The 16,877-nt window shown below is 40.3% G+C and overlaps 1 protein-coding gene across 1 annotated transcript in view; it reads left to right on the forward strand.

Annotated features, from left to right (window-relative positions):
- WDFY4 (WDFY family member 4) overlaps positions 1–16,877 on the forward strand; it is a 130,382-nt gene that overhangs the window by 97,633 nt on the left and 15,872 nt on the right. The window contains exons 48-53 of the mRNA XM_064662793.1: positions 3,692–3,734; positions 4,555–4,674; positions 5,175–5,292; positions 5,961–6,070; positions 11,280–11,433; positions 13,013–13,104. Of these exons, the coding sequence (XP_064518863.1) occupies positions 3,692–3,734; positions 4,555–4,674; positions 5,175–5,292; positions 5,961–6,070; positions 11,280–11,433; positions 13,013–13,104 (637 nt within the window). The remainder of the gene's footprint in view (positions 1–3,691; positions 3,735–4,554; positions 4,675–5,174; positions 5,293–5,960; positions 6,071–11,279; positions 11,434–13,012; positions 13,105–16,877) is intronic.

Genomic DNA, 16,877 nt, shown 5'->3' on the forward strand with positions numbered 1-16,877 from the left:
CCTTTGAGATTATCTCATCTGCAATGAATCTCCAAATGGGTTGAGGTCCACCTGTCTCTAGCAAATGGAGAGCACTGGCTATCACAAGAGTGAGATCATAGTCTGAAGTTAATGGAAGAGGGATTAATAAATCACTCATGTATAGTATAGCCAAAGGTGGATCATCATTAGTACTCATCATGCTTAGATTCTACCATGTCTGGTGACCTACAAATGCCTTATAAATTAAGATATAGATAGATATCTAGGTACTTCTCTTGACTTCATATAATTACACCCCCCTCTGGAAGTTTAGTTATTTAAACTTACAAAGCAATTCTCTTGTTTCTTTTACAAACCAACCTTTGAATATTTATTTATTTATTTACTTTTAAATGCACTTACTGAGGTTGGATAGTTGACGTTGATCTACACTGAGCTTTTGCTGTGCTGTCTAGAGAGGTGTTGGCTGAAGAAATGCTAATTGATTATCAAGGAGAAGGCAGAAATAGGCTTGAGCTGCCTGTAATGCAGTTCATGTTCTGAGCTCCTGAGTCAACAAAGCAGAATGCAGAATTCCAAATCTCTGGGGACTTGGAGGGAGCATCCTGCCGGGTCCTCTGAGACTCAGAAGGATGGCTTTTACAGGGGAGTGACTACATTTAGCCTTGCTTATTTTCATGATGTGATGAACTTGTCAACCTCTTTGAGTTATGTAGTGGCTTCCAAAGTCAGCACAGAGGATTATTTTGACCCTTGTAGAGTCCTTATTAGCTCTTTAGGGCTTGTGACAAGCAGAGCAAGTGTTTCACTAGAGGGTCATGGCACCCATAAGTCAACATATGTATATTTGCATAACATACACACAGACTGGCACAGTTCAGTCCTGTGTATAACATTTCATAATGTTCTCCCCTGATTTCTAACTCAGCCAAAAATCTAAAATAAACATGGGCAGTTTTAGTGAGTCTACCCCCGTGGAAAGGGAAGAACTTGATCTTTCTGTAACAAACACCCTAATCCAACCACATTCCAAATAATCCCAGGAATCCTGATCCTGTTCCATCCCTTTGAGATACTCTCTATGAGTTCCAAATGTCTCTTGGAGGCCTTACAAAGGCCACTGGGACAAAGCTCTGTGAAATCCACATATAGTGTGAGAGGGCTGAATTTTAAAGGATAAGTGCTCGATAACTGTTTTGTGTTTTGGAATTCCCCCATTCTTGAGCCATGTGTTGCTCAAACTAGGGGTGCAAAACCACCATAACTCTACCCTAATCAATGGAATTTCTTCTGATTTACATTGTGTAAATTAGACCATTATATAATCTATTAATTTTATTTGGACAAAGAGTGAAGATCTTTTTTTTCTGTATTGGACCTCTACACCTTTCTGTGTTGCCTGTTTTCCATAAAACTATAGCCTGTCATTGTTAGTTTCATCTGCTTAGGAGAACTAAACAGAGCTTAGGAATTATAAACCATGTGCTAGAATTTGTCCTGGGTTTCATGTTTGTTCATGCAAAATCCTTCTCTCAGATACATACTTTTCTCTGAAGAGAGTGCCTAAGCAAGGAATAAAGTAATGTGTTGAGAAAACCGTAGTGTTTTTTCTTTATGTACACTATTAACTGGTCCAGGATTGAATAGGCAGTAAAATAATGATTCATAAGCATGAGAGGTGGTTTACAAGAATTTACTACTGCAAATCCAATAAAAGTGTAATGATCATAGACTTTTCCAATGTTTTATTTAGATCTTTGAAGGTACTTTAAGCCTTCCTTTGTGGATTTCTAATGTGTCCAATACAGAGCACAAGAGTGTGAAATAGCAGCTAGTTGTTCCTGTAGCAGTTTTAAAATCTATGACTGAACTTATTTCCTTACAATTCATGAATTTAATAGTCCTGACTCTGAGCTGGCACCTTAGAATTTGTTTAAACTATTACACTCAAAGGAAAAAGCCTCTCTTGCCACCAGTATCATGTCATGTCAGTAATCCTGTTTACTTTGGAACATTAAAAGTGTCTTTAATCCGTGTACTGGTTTGAGCTGGAGTAGAGGAAGAAAATTGCATTTGAATTTGTGCTGGAAACAGTGTTGCTAATTCAGGGATGTTTTAGTTATTGCTGAGCAGCACTTAACACAGAGTCAAGGCCTGTTCTATTCCTCGTGCTGTCCCACCAGTGAGGAGGTTTGGGACACACAAGAAGTTGGGAGAGAACACAGCCAGGACAGCTGATCCCAAATGGCCAAAGGGATGTTCCATACCATGCTACGACATACTCAGCATATAAAGCTGAGGGAAGAAGAAGGAGGCAGAGACATTCCAAGCAATTTGGAGTGATGGCATTTGTCTTTGTAAAGCATTGTTATATGTGATGGGGCCCTGCTTCTGTGGAGATGGCTCAATGCCTGCTCATGGGAAGTACTGAATTAATTCCTCATTTTGCTTTGCTTGCATGCACAGCTTTTGCTTTATCTGTTAAACTGCCTTAACCTATAAGTTTTCTCACTTTTATGATTTCCCCTGTTCCTGTGTGGGGAGAGTAAGTGGCTGTGTGGGACTTATTTGCCAGCTGGGGTTAAACCACGATAATCGAAAAGCTGTCACTTGTCTTGGTTTGGTCTCTGGGAACTGACAAGAGCAAATCCACGGCCTTCAGATACTGACACACCTTCTGATTCAGTGCAGTTGGAATGTGACTTTTGTTTCCTCAGAACCTTTGACTCTTCCTTAATTTCAAGTGAATTCCCTGTTTAGAATCTGCCTTCAGTTGATCTGGGGTTTTTTATTTGGAGTTTTCATAAAAAGTTGCATTTTGAGAACAAAAAGGTGGAAAATACATATTTAGTCTTATTACTGTAAAAAATATTAAAATGACAATCCAATTTTTAAGAACTACATTAGTTTCAAAGTGCTTTGTGAAACAGGAATGTCTTTGATATGGAGACTGAGGGACTTCTATTTTCAAGCCTGTATTTTCTGAACACTTCAGAAAAGCATGAACTTTTGAAACTAACGCTTCAGAATAGAAACAGACAGCCTTAATGGTACCTGTCATTAGCACTCTAGCTCTACAATGGCATGAGACTGGCAAGACAGACTGATTAGCCCTGTGGCTTAACTCAGAACAGCTGAGGAGGTTGCTGTTCAGAGCTGTCCATCTACCTCTGCTGCAGGAGCATCTTCTCTGCCTGTGACTCATCTTCTGAATTCTTGTAACTTACCATGTGGCATCACTACTGCACTTCACAGCAATATCGTAAGGCAAACAGAATTCATCCTTAGCCCCACAATCCTAATTTCTTCTTTTTTTTTTTTTTAATTAAATATCATACTGTAAGTGGCACTTCATTCAGAGGCCAACTGGCAAGTAGCTTAGGTACAGTCAGCATGTCAAAGGTAGAGTGACGTGTCAAAGGTACAGTGATAAGTTCATCAGCCACCTAAAGCTGATCCCTGCTCGTCAGGCAGAGCCTTCCTTCCAAATGAAAGCAGTAATGGAAATTTGTATTGTGCTAACCTAATCAATGACACTGATTTTGGAATCATTTGGTCAATGATGAAACCTCAACATTCTTCTAGTGTTGGTGTTCTCCTGTTTTTGTAGGATGAGAGCAGGGGGCACAGGGAGCACAGATGTTAATGTGTTCACTTTCTCTTACTGTTCTGAAGCAGGCTGTTTCAGTCAAATGTTTGTTCCATACAGGAAACACTCAGGAGGAGAAAAGACAATGCTCCAGAAGTGGCAGGTAAGCTAAATCTTGGCTGCACATGATTAAGCAAAGAATTTCAGCACCTCTCTGTGTGTCTGCACACAAATATATGTGTGTGCGCGTGTGTGTGTGTGTATGTATGTACCTCAAGGCCTAAGCTGTTCACTCACTGCTGGAGGTGAGGTTGTTGGCAAGAGGAGCACAGTATTTACATCTGGTTATTGCAGAGATTTTGATCCTCCTGCTGTGAAACATACGGTGCTACTCTCTGGCAGATTAAGTGTGATTTTATGCACATTTTGAAACTGAGACCAAAGAGAGCCACCTAGTTGAATGTCTGTTCACAGACCATCTGTACATCTAAATCAATGCACCTCTCATTTTCCCATATGTTTGCTGAGCTGGGAGATGTGTTTACTTTCCTGTAGCCCTGATCTTGGTGACTCAAGACACGTGAAGAAATCCATACCTTCTTGTTTATATGTAAGACTTTACGCAGCCTTTTCTGTACAGGCAGTTGTCCAGGGTTTTCCAATATCCAGACTGCATGCATTTGGCTCACTTTTAAATTGGGGGAAAAGTGCTCTGTTATGCAAATAGAGCATAAAAGCACTGTGTGATTATAGACAAATGCAAATGGCCTGTCTGAAGAAGACACAATGAGATAGGTTCTCTTGAATGGATTGCTGTGTAAGAGATATTGTGCTGATCTGAATGGCAAAGCATGATTGATTACACTATTTATGACTCTTGTCCTGGTGGACCTGGGAACCACAGGGCTCTGAGGGTGATTTTGATGCATGGTTTTCACAGGTAGAGTCTGAAGATTTTAATGCTTGTTTCCTTTCCCCGGCAGAAAAGGGAGATTAGCAACTTTGATTATCTCATGTACCTGAACACATTGGCTGGCCGCAGCTACAATGATTACATGCAGTATCCTGTGTTTCCATGGGTCCTCGCTGACTATCACTCTGAGGTCAGTGCTTGCCACAGCATTCTGTACTTTCTATGATAGCAACTGCACAAAGGTTTGTTTAAAGATTCCATTGAAGAAGAGGGGTCTAGACCAAGGGATTAAAATTTGAGACAGTTAATTTGAACTGTACTGATTGAACTATATAGATTAGCCTTATCTTCAAGTCAGCATGCTGAGTTTGACATTCTGTCTCACAAAGGTGGATGAACATTTGTTAAATACATACCTAGTTACGAGCAGGCTGCATCAGCTCAGCAGATAGGTGTGGACATCTTTGTGTGACCCCCAAGAAGGAGGTTCAGACAGAAAAGCCTTGTGAGTAGTTTGGAACCTGCCAGGTCCTTTTTTTGTGAAGTTCTGGAGGTGGATAAACCTGTGACCTTCTTGTATGGGTGAAACTTCCAACACAGTGTGGCGGCTATCCAGCATCGTTGAGACAGTCATGATTTCTAAGACTCAGGGATCTAAAAATCTACATATCTTCTGGGTTTGCTTTTCAGACTCTAAACCTTACTAATCCTCATACATTTCGAGACCTATCAAAGCCCATGGGAGCTCAGACTGTGGAGAGGAAACGCAAGTTCATCCAGCGCTTCAATGAAGTGGAAAAGAGTGAGGGTGAGTGTTTTAGGAGACTAACAGACACCAGAGGCTTGAGTTCCCCTCAGGACACCCAAAAATTTTGAAACTGTGGCTCAGAGAAACATCATGCCAAGGAGAGCCTCTCACACTTCTGTGTACAAACTGGTTGAGAATACAAAGAGAAATGACTCCTGCAAGTACTGCCTTATGTGCCTTGTACTGCTGCATTCTGTTCTCTTCCCTTGGGCAGGAAGAGATGCTACAGCAAAAAGCCATGTTCCCTGGAAAAGACTGTGTTGTTAGCTAAGCTGCACACATTAGTCTTGTTTGTTATCTAAGCTGCACGTTAGAAGACTGCTGCATGCAGCTTAACTAAGAGCTACTTTAAGAAAAGGAAACAGAATGGTGAGGCTATTGACCTCTGGAGATCAAGAACTTTTGTGGTACTATGGGGGAAAGGAATGATGTTGAATGTTAAAGGCCTTGTTTTCCAGAAAATGAAATGTGGGAGGCAAAAAATGAACATACCTCAGTAGTTACTGTGCACATTCATTGCAAATGCAAGGTGTGCTTTTGCTGATAGACCTTTGAATGCACCTGCTTAAAAGACCTCTTCCCTATTTAGTCGTGCTGTGATAATTGGATGCTATGGGCTAGAAATGGTGGTATTTTGCACTAGAATCTGATTTTTGTGCAATTTTCAGGAGACCTATCAGTCCAGTGCCATTACTGTACTCACTATTCATCAGCAATTATAGTGGCATCTTACCTGGTCCGAATGGAGCCATTTACCCAGACCTTCTGTTCTCTGCAGGTAAGGGGGCAAGATAACTTCCCTCCCACAGCTTGTTATGAAGCATGTAACATATTACAGTGAAGTGGGATTAATTCTTTTGCCATTTTCTGCACTCTCTATGTGGACTCTGAGCTTACTGAAGGCTCTATGCCATGTGTGTTGAATTCAGTGAAAACACCTTAATGGAAGCATGACTTTTGTGAGAGAGAGGGATTATTTAGTCTTGTGAGAGCTGAGGCATGTAAACACCTAGACAATGTTTTATTACCTGTCTGAACATAAGCTTCTGACTTTAGGGCAGATCAGACTCTGATGGTAGGTAGTCTAAGCCCAAGTGCCCATAAAGTAATGTGGCAACAGGCAAGTACTTGGAGCACTGTGGTGGCATAAAATGCATTTCTGGGCCTGATGAGGACACACAGGTTCTGGTAAGTGAGAAATTATAGGGATCAAGGGATCAACTTACTGAGGAAGAACTGGGGTTAGACTACATCCAGTGCACCAGAAGGAATATTTTGTTTAATCTTGTTCTGAACTTGGCACTGTTTTGCAGTGCCAAGCTGGTTCTCACAGTGGAATTGAATTGCATGGAAATTGAACATTGTGCTTACCTTTCCCATCTGCTCAGCATACAGGGGTACCAAATTTCCTGATTGCCCCTTTCAGCAGGCAGTTGGTGATACACAAGCAAATTCACCTGGGCCGTAGCAGAGAGTTGTTACCCTCATTTCTGTAGTATGTGTTGTGTTATAGCAGGGTCTACCAGGAGGACAGATCCTCAAAAGTTTATTTTTTAAGGAGTGCCTTACTGAAACCTACCTATCCTTGTGGAGCAATATGAGGGAGATAGCTAAGCCATAACAATTCACACTCAGAGACTGCTGTATCAATGGTGAGGGATGGCTGTGTCTCCTGCAGCTTTCCAAGTGCTTTGCTATTATGCTGGTCTTTTTTTTTCCTTGTCTTTTTTTATCTTGTCTTTTTTTTTTTTAATGAACTAATACAAATAAAGTGCTGTGCTAATTAAGTAATAAGCCCTATGATATCGGCTGTTACCAGCAGTAGCTGATGGGTTAGTGAACCACCTGAGGCAATGGTTACCATCACACTCTGTGAGCCATATGTTAGCCGCAGTCATGAATGACTGTGGAGCAGTTATTTCTTGTTGTAAACAACAAAGGCTGCTGTATCTCACTGGCACACTTTTCATGCATAACGAGTTCGCAGTCTGAGGAAATGCTTTGTGGCTGTGTTTATGTGTGATTAGCAGGTAACCAACAATTTTGTGAGGATAGTTATCTTCAAAGGCTGCTGAGATCTGAAGTATTCAAAATTTTGTCTGGATGTGGATCCACTAAAACTGTTAAACTTTTTCAATTCTTATTCCTTTCCTTTTATGTTGCCACGTGTTCAGCTGAACTCATTGCTGTTGTTTCCCCCAGGTGACTGGTCCTATAGGGGCTTAGGAATTTCTAACTGTGAGATGCAGTAAGGCAAACAGCAGACCCAAGAACTGTATGAGCAAGTCAGTTGCAAGAAGAGCACACCCAAACTTAAGACCTTGGAAGGGTGCTGTATTTGGGAGCTGTGAAAACTTCTCAGCATCTTAGAAATCTATGTTTATAACTGCAAACGGACAGTCTGAATACATGACAAGGAAATGCAATAATTTGGGTGCATCCCTTGTGAAAAATCGGTGTTGGCATAACATCTTGTTTCTCAAGTCAAACAGTTGATTTGCACCTGACCACAGAAGAAGGCAGTGAGGAAGCATTGCCTTTAGTAAGGGGATTGTACAGGAGAAACTTTATTACTTCGCTTTTTAAGTGTATTGAGATCTGACTCTGGAGAAAAATTTGTAGGTGTTTTGCATATTGTATTGGAATGGATGAAAAACTGGCTCATCAAACAGGTATTGGATGGTACCTTCCACTTCACCTTGGTCAAGTACCTCCTGGAATTTCTTTCAGGAACTGGTCTTAGCACTACAGAAGAGCAATTAAGGGTTTCTGTGTTTAGTCTCTTTGTTAGAAAAGCATTCCAGGACCCCATGCCCTCAATTGTGAGACTTGCTTTTGATCAGCTCAGCTTTTTATCCCCTTTTATTCTTATCCCATTGTTGCATTTCAGGTATCAGATTGACCTTTCCTGAGGTTTACCTCCCAAAAGTACTTACAGAAAATAGGGTTCTTACTCTTCATTTTGTCACTGACTCTTGAACAGTCATTTAAGCACTATCTGCAGGTAATAACTTCTCAGCATCTCTGGGCATGTGGAAAAGTCTTTGCATCTTCATAAGCACTTCTTAGAAACAGTTTGAGGTCTTAGGGTTTAAAGCACCATCAAGGTGATGTTTAGTTTTATGAATGTGTGAAGTTCTACCATCTCTCTAGGGATAACTGTGCCTAGTTGCTTTGTATATACCATGCTGGACTCTAGTTTTAAAAAGCATATTTTTCCAGTATTTCTTATGGCAGTAAGGCCTCTACTGAAAGGAAATAAAGCAGAGACATACTGTGTCTAGCTGTAGAAAAGTCATAAGAGTTTGTTGTCTTGCAATCTAAAAGCATAAAGCAATTCTTGATTCTCTTTTTCCCTTTCAGTGCAGTTTTTGCATTCATAGAGAGAGAAAACTCATTAATTCTGATATAAATATATGCAAATAAATTTATTAATATAGGAAATGGGAAAATCAGTTATTGCTTCCTTTATAAATAATACAGGCTTAAGTTTTAAAGATATTACTTTTCCCTAAAATGAATTAGACAGGCAGGGAAAAAATCACATTTTTTCGTGGTGGTAATATCTTTAACCAGATTTGTCGCGCTAACAGCATTTCCTATGTATATATTATTTTTATTTAATACAGGTAATCTTTTTATTACAAATCATATTGTTTCTCAGGAGATTACGACCAGCTCTCATAAAAGCTGCAAAAAAAGATGAAAAAGCATCAATCACCACCAGACACAGCACACTGTGTGCAGATTAAATATACAAAGCCCTTTAATATGCTTCAATGAGATACTTGTTAGCTGTTGATTTATTTATAGTCCTCTTTCTACTCTGTTTTAATTTCAATTTGAATTTGACTCCAAGGGTCCCTGCCTAATAATGATCAAGAACAAGATGACCTTGTGCATCAGATTAACTCCAGATAGGCTTGCTCATGTGATTAGTCACTTCTTCACTTCGTCCCTTGAGTGGATGTGGGAAGGCTTCACAATTGTCAGGGGTATAAGGAAGAAGGACAAGAAGCTAAAACAGAGCTATGCTGTCATTTAGAGATGAGGCTGGGCCAGAAGGCTGGTCAAAATTCACCTCAGGGAAATAGGGATAGGGTCTTTCCATCTGGACTATGTGCTGGGTTTTGGTGAGAGTCTATCTCAAAAGACAAGCAAGGAATGTGGCTTCACTGCTTGGGGTTTATTGACTTCTGTGTTTTGATAGCTTACTATGAGGGTATTGTCTCCCTAACAAAAGGTATGGCAAAAGTCACTTCTTGATTTGCAGTTCCCAGACTAAGCAGAGTTTGTAGATCCAAAGGAGTTGCAACCTAAGTGTGCAGGTACTCAGGGGAACCAGAAGGGCAGTGGTTCTTACCGTCAGAACTGCTGCTCAAGGTTCATCTGGTCCATGGGAGTGGGATGCCATCCTCACAGCATGAGGGTGCTTAATTGTTGTTTTCCTATTTAATGGATTGTAAGTCAAAACTTCAGCTGATTGTTATTGTGCAGAAGTACAACATCCTTCTCAACTGGCACATGCAACAGTCTACAGGCAAAGGGAAAACTAAACAAAAGTTTTCCCAAGAGGTCAGCCATAGACAGAACCTGTCTGCATCTCATATTCATTAACAGATTGACTCTTGCACCATGTCTATGTTTTAGTGTCTTCGTTATGCAATCCTACTGGCTTATTCTTTTTGCCTAGTGAAGCAGCTTTGAGGATTGAATGGCTGAGGATAAGCAATTATTCAAAAATTTTCACTGTACTGCAGAACTGTTTAAAAATACTTGTTCTATCTCTGACAATCTCTCTTGAGCCCCAGCAGTGGGATGTAGTGTTATGTCCTATGACATATAATCCAAATTAGTTGACCCCAGTGAGAAGTATCTGTATTGTCCTGGGAGCACTGCTGCCAGCACCTGAGCTAGATACTGAGAAGCAATTTTGTTCTGTTACTTTAATACAGCTAAAAGTCAGCTTTTCTTGTAAAACAGTTTGGTGTTTCTGACAAACTCAGATGATTCCAAAAACTGATTTCTATTTTTTTTTTCCATTACTGTAGAAATTTTATGTTCAAATAAATCTTTTCATGCTGAATGTAGAGACCCATATGTGAAAGTGAACCTGGATTTTCACAAATGTATACAGTATCTGAAATCCTATTAGGAAATCCTGTAGGAAATATGGTTCCATTGTAAGGCATGTTCCCTTCCTTCACTAAGTGAAGGATTATTTTTTAATCTTTTCCTCTTGAGGCCTTAGTTCAGAATGATGTCCTGGGCTACCAAGGCTGCTTTTATCTGATGTTTGACCCTCGTTAATCTAAACATGTTCAAATGCTCTCAAGATGTGAGGTGGTTTGTTTCTCCGTCCTTACATACCAATTCAGTGTGGTTCCCTGGCATTCCTCTTTTCTTCCCCTCTTTATGCTGTCTGTCCTTCTCCTAATGTATGACCCGTCCCTGCAGGCTCCTGCCCACTGGACCTTTCCTGTTTGGCTAGATCTAATGAATGTTACTTCAGTGGTAACCTTCCCCCTTCTCCAAGGTTTTTTTCATAGGAGAATTGCACATAAGATTTTTCGTAACTGTTTGGGTCACAACTGAAGTGAAAACACTGAAGTTGTGTCCACTGCTTGCAAATCACTTTGGGATGGAAGGAAGTAACTGCTTTCAGAAGCATTAATAATGGGTATGCTGATATTCTCAAGCTGCCTATGATTGTTTCTTCTTGCCTCTGTGTTATTGCAGGCTGTGCTAAGACTCCAAGCTTATGGTTTTCTCAACATACATACCTACAAATCAGGACTAATATAAGTCCTGATAATAGGGCTATATATAATCCCTAATATAAGATCATAGTATACATGTCTGGGACAGATCTTGAGACATTCTGTTATCAAACATGTGATAAAGTGATAATTGCAGAATTAGCTAAGATGCTTTTTATTTAACAGAATATTCACATGGAAGTCTTTTTGTCTGTCTATATTTCACAGGGTGGGAGTTTTGATGTTGCAGACAGGATGTTTCACAGTGTCAAGAGCACGTGGGAATCAGCATCAAGGGACAACATGAGTGATGTCAGGGAACTCATCCCTGAATTCTTTTACTTGCCAGAGTTCCTAACCAATGCAAATCACTTTGAACTTGGTAAGTTCTAAAAAAGACTTAAGTGTTCCTCCCAGCATCCCGCCAAAAGAAAAGATCCAAATCATGTGTTGAGAGTTGGTCTCTGGACTATGCAGACTTTTGAGACTTTCTAGTGATAAGAGATCAATTTTTCTTAAAATAAGGCTACAAGAACACAAGCTGCTGGTATCTGAATGATGTTAGAAGAGTCAAGTTTCCAGCTCAGAAAGGAACTAGTACTTCCTATTAGTTACTGTGCAAGGGAATTACACATTTTGTCAGACAAAAGTGGATTTTAATATAACCAATCTAGTTGTCTTCTTTTGAAAATTTGGCCTTATCATCACATCTCTGTGGCTATGAAAAATATATTAATTTGACTTTTAGAGGTGGGTCAATTATTAAAGGATGTTGGTGAAAGGTGGGGTTTTTTTTAATCTGATGTGAGACTACAAGGTGATTAAAGTTTCCAAATGTCTTCACTGTCATCTTGAAAGGTTCTGCACAAATCACATGAACTTGATATATTTTCCTTGTCCTCAAGCAGCATCACAATCCCCTCTGAATGTACATTTTCTCTAGACCTTTCTGCATCAGTGATGAAGGGCCAGAGAGAATCCAGAAAAAACAGTATTCAGAAATAGGCATGGCAGTTCTGATTCACTTCACTTTACAGGACATTCACACTATTTGCAATGCAAAGCTGCTTTTTTTTAGTAGGCACAGGTTGGTTAACAATTTAGGCAGAGGAAAAATACTTTAAGAATCATCCTAAATTGGTAACAGCAAAGGCAACGTAACCTATGGTATTGAGATCTAGCTGTATTTGTATTTAAGATATCAGTGAAATGAGATACACTTTAAAAAAAGAGCAGAATAGGGAAAAAAATATGTTAGAAAACTGTTAAAAGATAAGAAAGAATTGGGGTGGTTTCATCCTGAGAGGAGGCCAAGAAACAAAGCCATCAAGACCCAGAGACTGACCTGAGTGGAATTTAATGGAGGGTCATGAAGGACACCAGAATCTTGCCAGTAGAGGGAAAATATACAGAAGATTTTACAATAGACAAAGCTAAGAGCCAGAATCTGTTCACTGCTACACTGAAGGAAACTTGCAGTCCCAGACCTGAACCTCAATTTCGATTTGAATTCATCTACTTGTGCAACACCATGCTCTGATTTAAGAACATATGCTTACTTTCTGAAAGGAATCAGGTTGCAAAGGACTTGAGAACAAAATCCCTCTTAGTGGCTGATTTAGTAGGAATATTTGATTGTTAGACTCACAGGATTATGTATAAAAAGAAAGTTGTGCAAACAGGTTTGTCTTGTCTGCGTTTGCATTCTGTGCTAAAATGGTTTGTGCTGATGACATGCATATTTTTACTGTATTAGTGACAATTATTAGAACATCTTCTCAGGGCTTTATTACTGGATGAGAATTCCCAGAACACTGGGTCGTCAGTATTCTATGGCACTAAATTTGATGAACCTGAAACTACATGTGGGAAAATCATCTCAATTTCCTTTGACTTCAGTGTATTAGAAAAGCTGTTCCTATTTGCAATGTGTCTTATTCTTGTTTTTGATTCTCCCGCAGGCTGCATGCAGGATGGAACAGTGCTTGGAGATGTGCAGCTTCCTCCTTGGGCAGGTGGGGACCCCCATAAATTTATTCTACTGCACAGACAGGTGAGTGAATATAAAGATTTTTGACAAAACATTGGGTTCCACTGAAAATGAAACTCTGAAGCCCAGAGTCACAAACAAAAATGTTGGATCCAAATGCATCCTGGTTTTGTGGAGTTTGTGTCAGTTCTGCACTTTGCTTGTCTACTTGTCTCCCTAACACTTCACCTTGAATCAAGGCCAACTTTCCAGACCAGATGAGGGTTATATCTAGGTTTGTGGTATGAACATATCTCAGCCCATAAGTGTAAGAGAACATAATATAATGTGCAGGCATTTATGTGCATATAGTTCCATGTTGTTGCTAACAAACTGTGTGTTTATTTAAACTACTTATCTCTATCTCTGAGTCATGCCAGAACTAAAATTATAATTTTTCGGGGGGGGGAGGAGGGGGGAAGGGGAAGAGGGGTAGAAACTTAATGTAATTTTCTGCCTTTAATGGAGTCAGCCTTGGCTATTTGAAAGCAAATAGCTTTAAGGTCCTGAGACTTACTGCAATTAGTTCTATCTGTTAATAGTTAGAAAGTCTTAACTTCTGTGTGATGTCATCTGCTACAAAGAAGTGAATGCAAATGCAAATCTGCATGAAGATTTTTGTATTGAACTCAGACTGCAGCATAATATCTTGGTGTTGGTCTCTATAGTGCCCCTGCATTATCCCATCAGATTTCCTCTGGCAATCTACATGTGTGAGTGCATACAGATTGTTGCTGTGTACCACAAATATGATGAGTATATGTGTTAGCATTGGTGGAACTAGACAAACAGCCCATGATTTTCAAGGCATTGCATCATCCTGGTTTGTCATATGTAGCTTCAATTTTTGCCTCAGTGGGTTCCTCTCACCAGTGCTATGCGGGTCCTGCCCTTGGGATTTTGAATTTCTCAATAATCACTTTGTAGGTGACTGTATCCAAACCAGTAGATACAAATGTCTTCTCTGTTTTGGTGTCTCAAGCCTTTACTCAGTTGACCTCTTGAGTGCTGGTTTAAATCCTGTCTCTGACATCCTTACTACCTTAACTTTTTGTTCCTCCTTTGAACAAAATCAGGGTCATACTCTTATTTTGTAAATATTCTTTTCTCCACTCTTCCCTTAACCATTAACAGCAACCACAATGCTTTCATATAATCATAAATTGGTTTGGGTTGGAAGGAACATTAAAAACCATTTAGTTTCAACCCCTCTGCCGTGGGCAGGGACACCTTTCACTCTCTGTCTGGTTCCTTTCACTGCTCTATCTCATTCTGTCTCTGTGACCTTCCAAGGTGCTCAATCTCTGTTCTCCAGACCTACCAGACATGCTGCAGACAAAAATCCATGAAAGCCTGAAAGATGCTGCAATTTTACACTACTATTTTTTAAAACATAGGGAGAAATGCTATTTCTTCTATTGTGACTTGTTTGAAGAATAAAGTACCGAGCTGTGCTCCTTACTGCTTGTGTGATGGTGAGCACTGCAAAGGCACTTGGATACGATGGAGAAATCTGCTTTTGCCTTGTACTTTGGAGTAACGATGCAGTTTGGAAATGAATCTATAGTCATCCCTCCATAGCATGTCACTGTCGAGTGATCTCAGATTGTGCGAACTAGATTTGTTTTGGACGAAACGAAACAAAAGCTGCACTCCAGTTGTGCACTCCAGATGCTGATGGCATTCAGCCTGCGGGAGCAGACTAGGTTTAGTTGGAAGTAAAGCCCCCACAGTGCATGTAATGTGGATACTGGGCCCTCTCTACCATTTGTCTACAGAACTGCTTCCACTGAGCTGCGCTATTTAATAACATTGGCACAGCTGATAAACAGATTAATTCAAATCTCAGATAGGAGCAGCTTAGCAAATGAATGATTTGTGTTAACACATTTGTGTTCTTAATAATTTGCCAGACCTGATCAAACTTCACACATACTCAGTGCAGTATCCTCTCTTCGACCACAGCTGGTATTAGGTATTACACAGGAGAATGCAAAAAACTCTTGCTGTGGGAAATTGATTAGTCTGCCTGGGAAAGTTTGTCTAACCCTTAGTGAAGAGTCAGAGATCTTGAATTCTGAAACATGAGGGTTTCTGTCTCCTCTGAAATCAGCCACAAGGCTGAAAGTAGTACTTACTGATACCATGCCATTTTTAGGAGGCTTCACAATGAGTTTGGTGCATTAAAGGGATCCAGGTTCACACTGTTCTAAGGTTTGGCTATTGCTTTAAAGAATATGAGAGCAAAGAATTGTTCTTGACATAAAACTCTGAGTAGCTTCCTGTTTCATGTTTAATAAGTTAGGAATCTAGTCTACTAAATAAATATATTTACTTCCTCCCTAGACTACAAGTTCTCCCTCCCTGGTGGGGCTTGTCATAGTGCTCAGTGAAATACTGAGAGGCTGCACAGTTGCAGCTCTGTTGGTTGCTTTGTTTTGCTTTGGCAGTGATGCCAGAAAAAATTTACAGTTTGTAATTCATGGACTAACTGCTTTTATTAATAAGGATGAGTTCCGAGTCTGTTCATGAGTGTTTTCCCGTTGTTTGCAGGGGACAGATTGTACACTGTGCTTGTTCTCTGAGCTGCCCTGTGATCATTATAGCTGTGGACACGGTCATTTACACCAGCTGCACTGGGCTAACTGTCTGCTCTGTGAAATGAGCCATTGTTCTGGATCCCATTAGCTTGTTTATTTCTGCTGTGCTTTGGGTGGGATGGTCTGCTTGGGAGACTTTTCACTGAGCATCAGGGAGTATTACACAGTCAAATGATTTGGAGATAGGAAAGTACTTTTAATAATGCTTAACACTGCTACTTGAGTCATTGGCCAAGACTATTTGGGAATGCACAAAAATTTGGTGAGGCAGGTGATGGCAGGAGCAGTAGCTTTTAGTGAAGCCTCATGGGTAAGACTCTCTAACCTGGTGGTGGGCAAAAGTTCAAGTTGAACTTGTGTCCACTGCTTGTGAACTTACTGTCTGGGTCTTCCAAGCTCAGGTTTTCCTCCATGATTACATTGAGCTTTCTAGGGAGCCCACATTTGGGTGGTCCCATTAATCCATGTGCCAGTCAGTATGGTGGCAAACCTAATCAAAGTCAAACATTTTTTGGGGGGGAAAAACGTTTAGACCCTGAATTTTTCGAGGATGAGGAAGTATGGTGCTGTGATTCTCTGCTTAAGCCCTGGAAGGGTAGCAAAATGTTTGCTGGTCAAACCCAGGCAGTCTTGAAACTTCTGTCATACAGCTGCCTTGATGGGCCCCAACTCTGCTACTGCAGCTATCGCATAACCCCTTCTCTGTCTTGGCTTGCAGCACCCTTTGCCATTTCACTACAAGCTCTACATTCTCTTTGCTGGTTCATGGTATGCAGCCTTTCCTGTTGTATCCTTTGGACTGAAAGCCCCTCTTCTAGTCATCTCCCTTTCTAATCTATTTTTATATGTATTTTCTCAAATAAAAATCTCTGCTACTCAGTGTGACTCACAGCTGAGGTGTATGTCTACAAATAGAAATTCACCTGTGGTTTGTCTGTAAGGTGGTGGTACAAAAAGCTAACAAATGCTTTGCTTGTTTAAACCATCTCATGTCAGTAACACTATTGGTGAAGACATGATAGCACAGACTTCAATGTGTGCTGAAAGCTGGAGGATGTGCCAAGATCTGTGGAATGCTTTCACTTTGCTATGTGAGCCTACCTGTGTTGTCTCTGAGGATATTGCTCCTGGTGCCTGTTAAATCAAACATGCTGCACTCTGTCCCTTCATTTCTCGTGAGGATCCACTTTGGTCTCT

Source organism: Pseudopipra pipra, chromosome 8 (assembly GCF_036250125.1).
Source record: "Pseudopipra pipra isolate bDixPip1 chromosome 8, bDixPip1.hap1, whole genome shotgun sequence".
Lineage (NCBI taxonomy): Eukaryota > Metazoa > Chordata > Aves > Passeriformes > Pipridae > Pseudopipra > Pseudopipra pipra.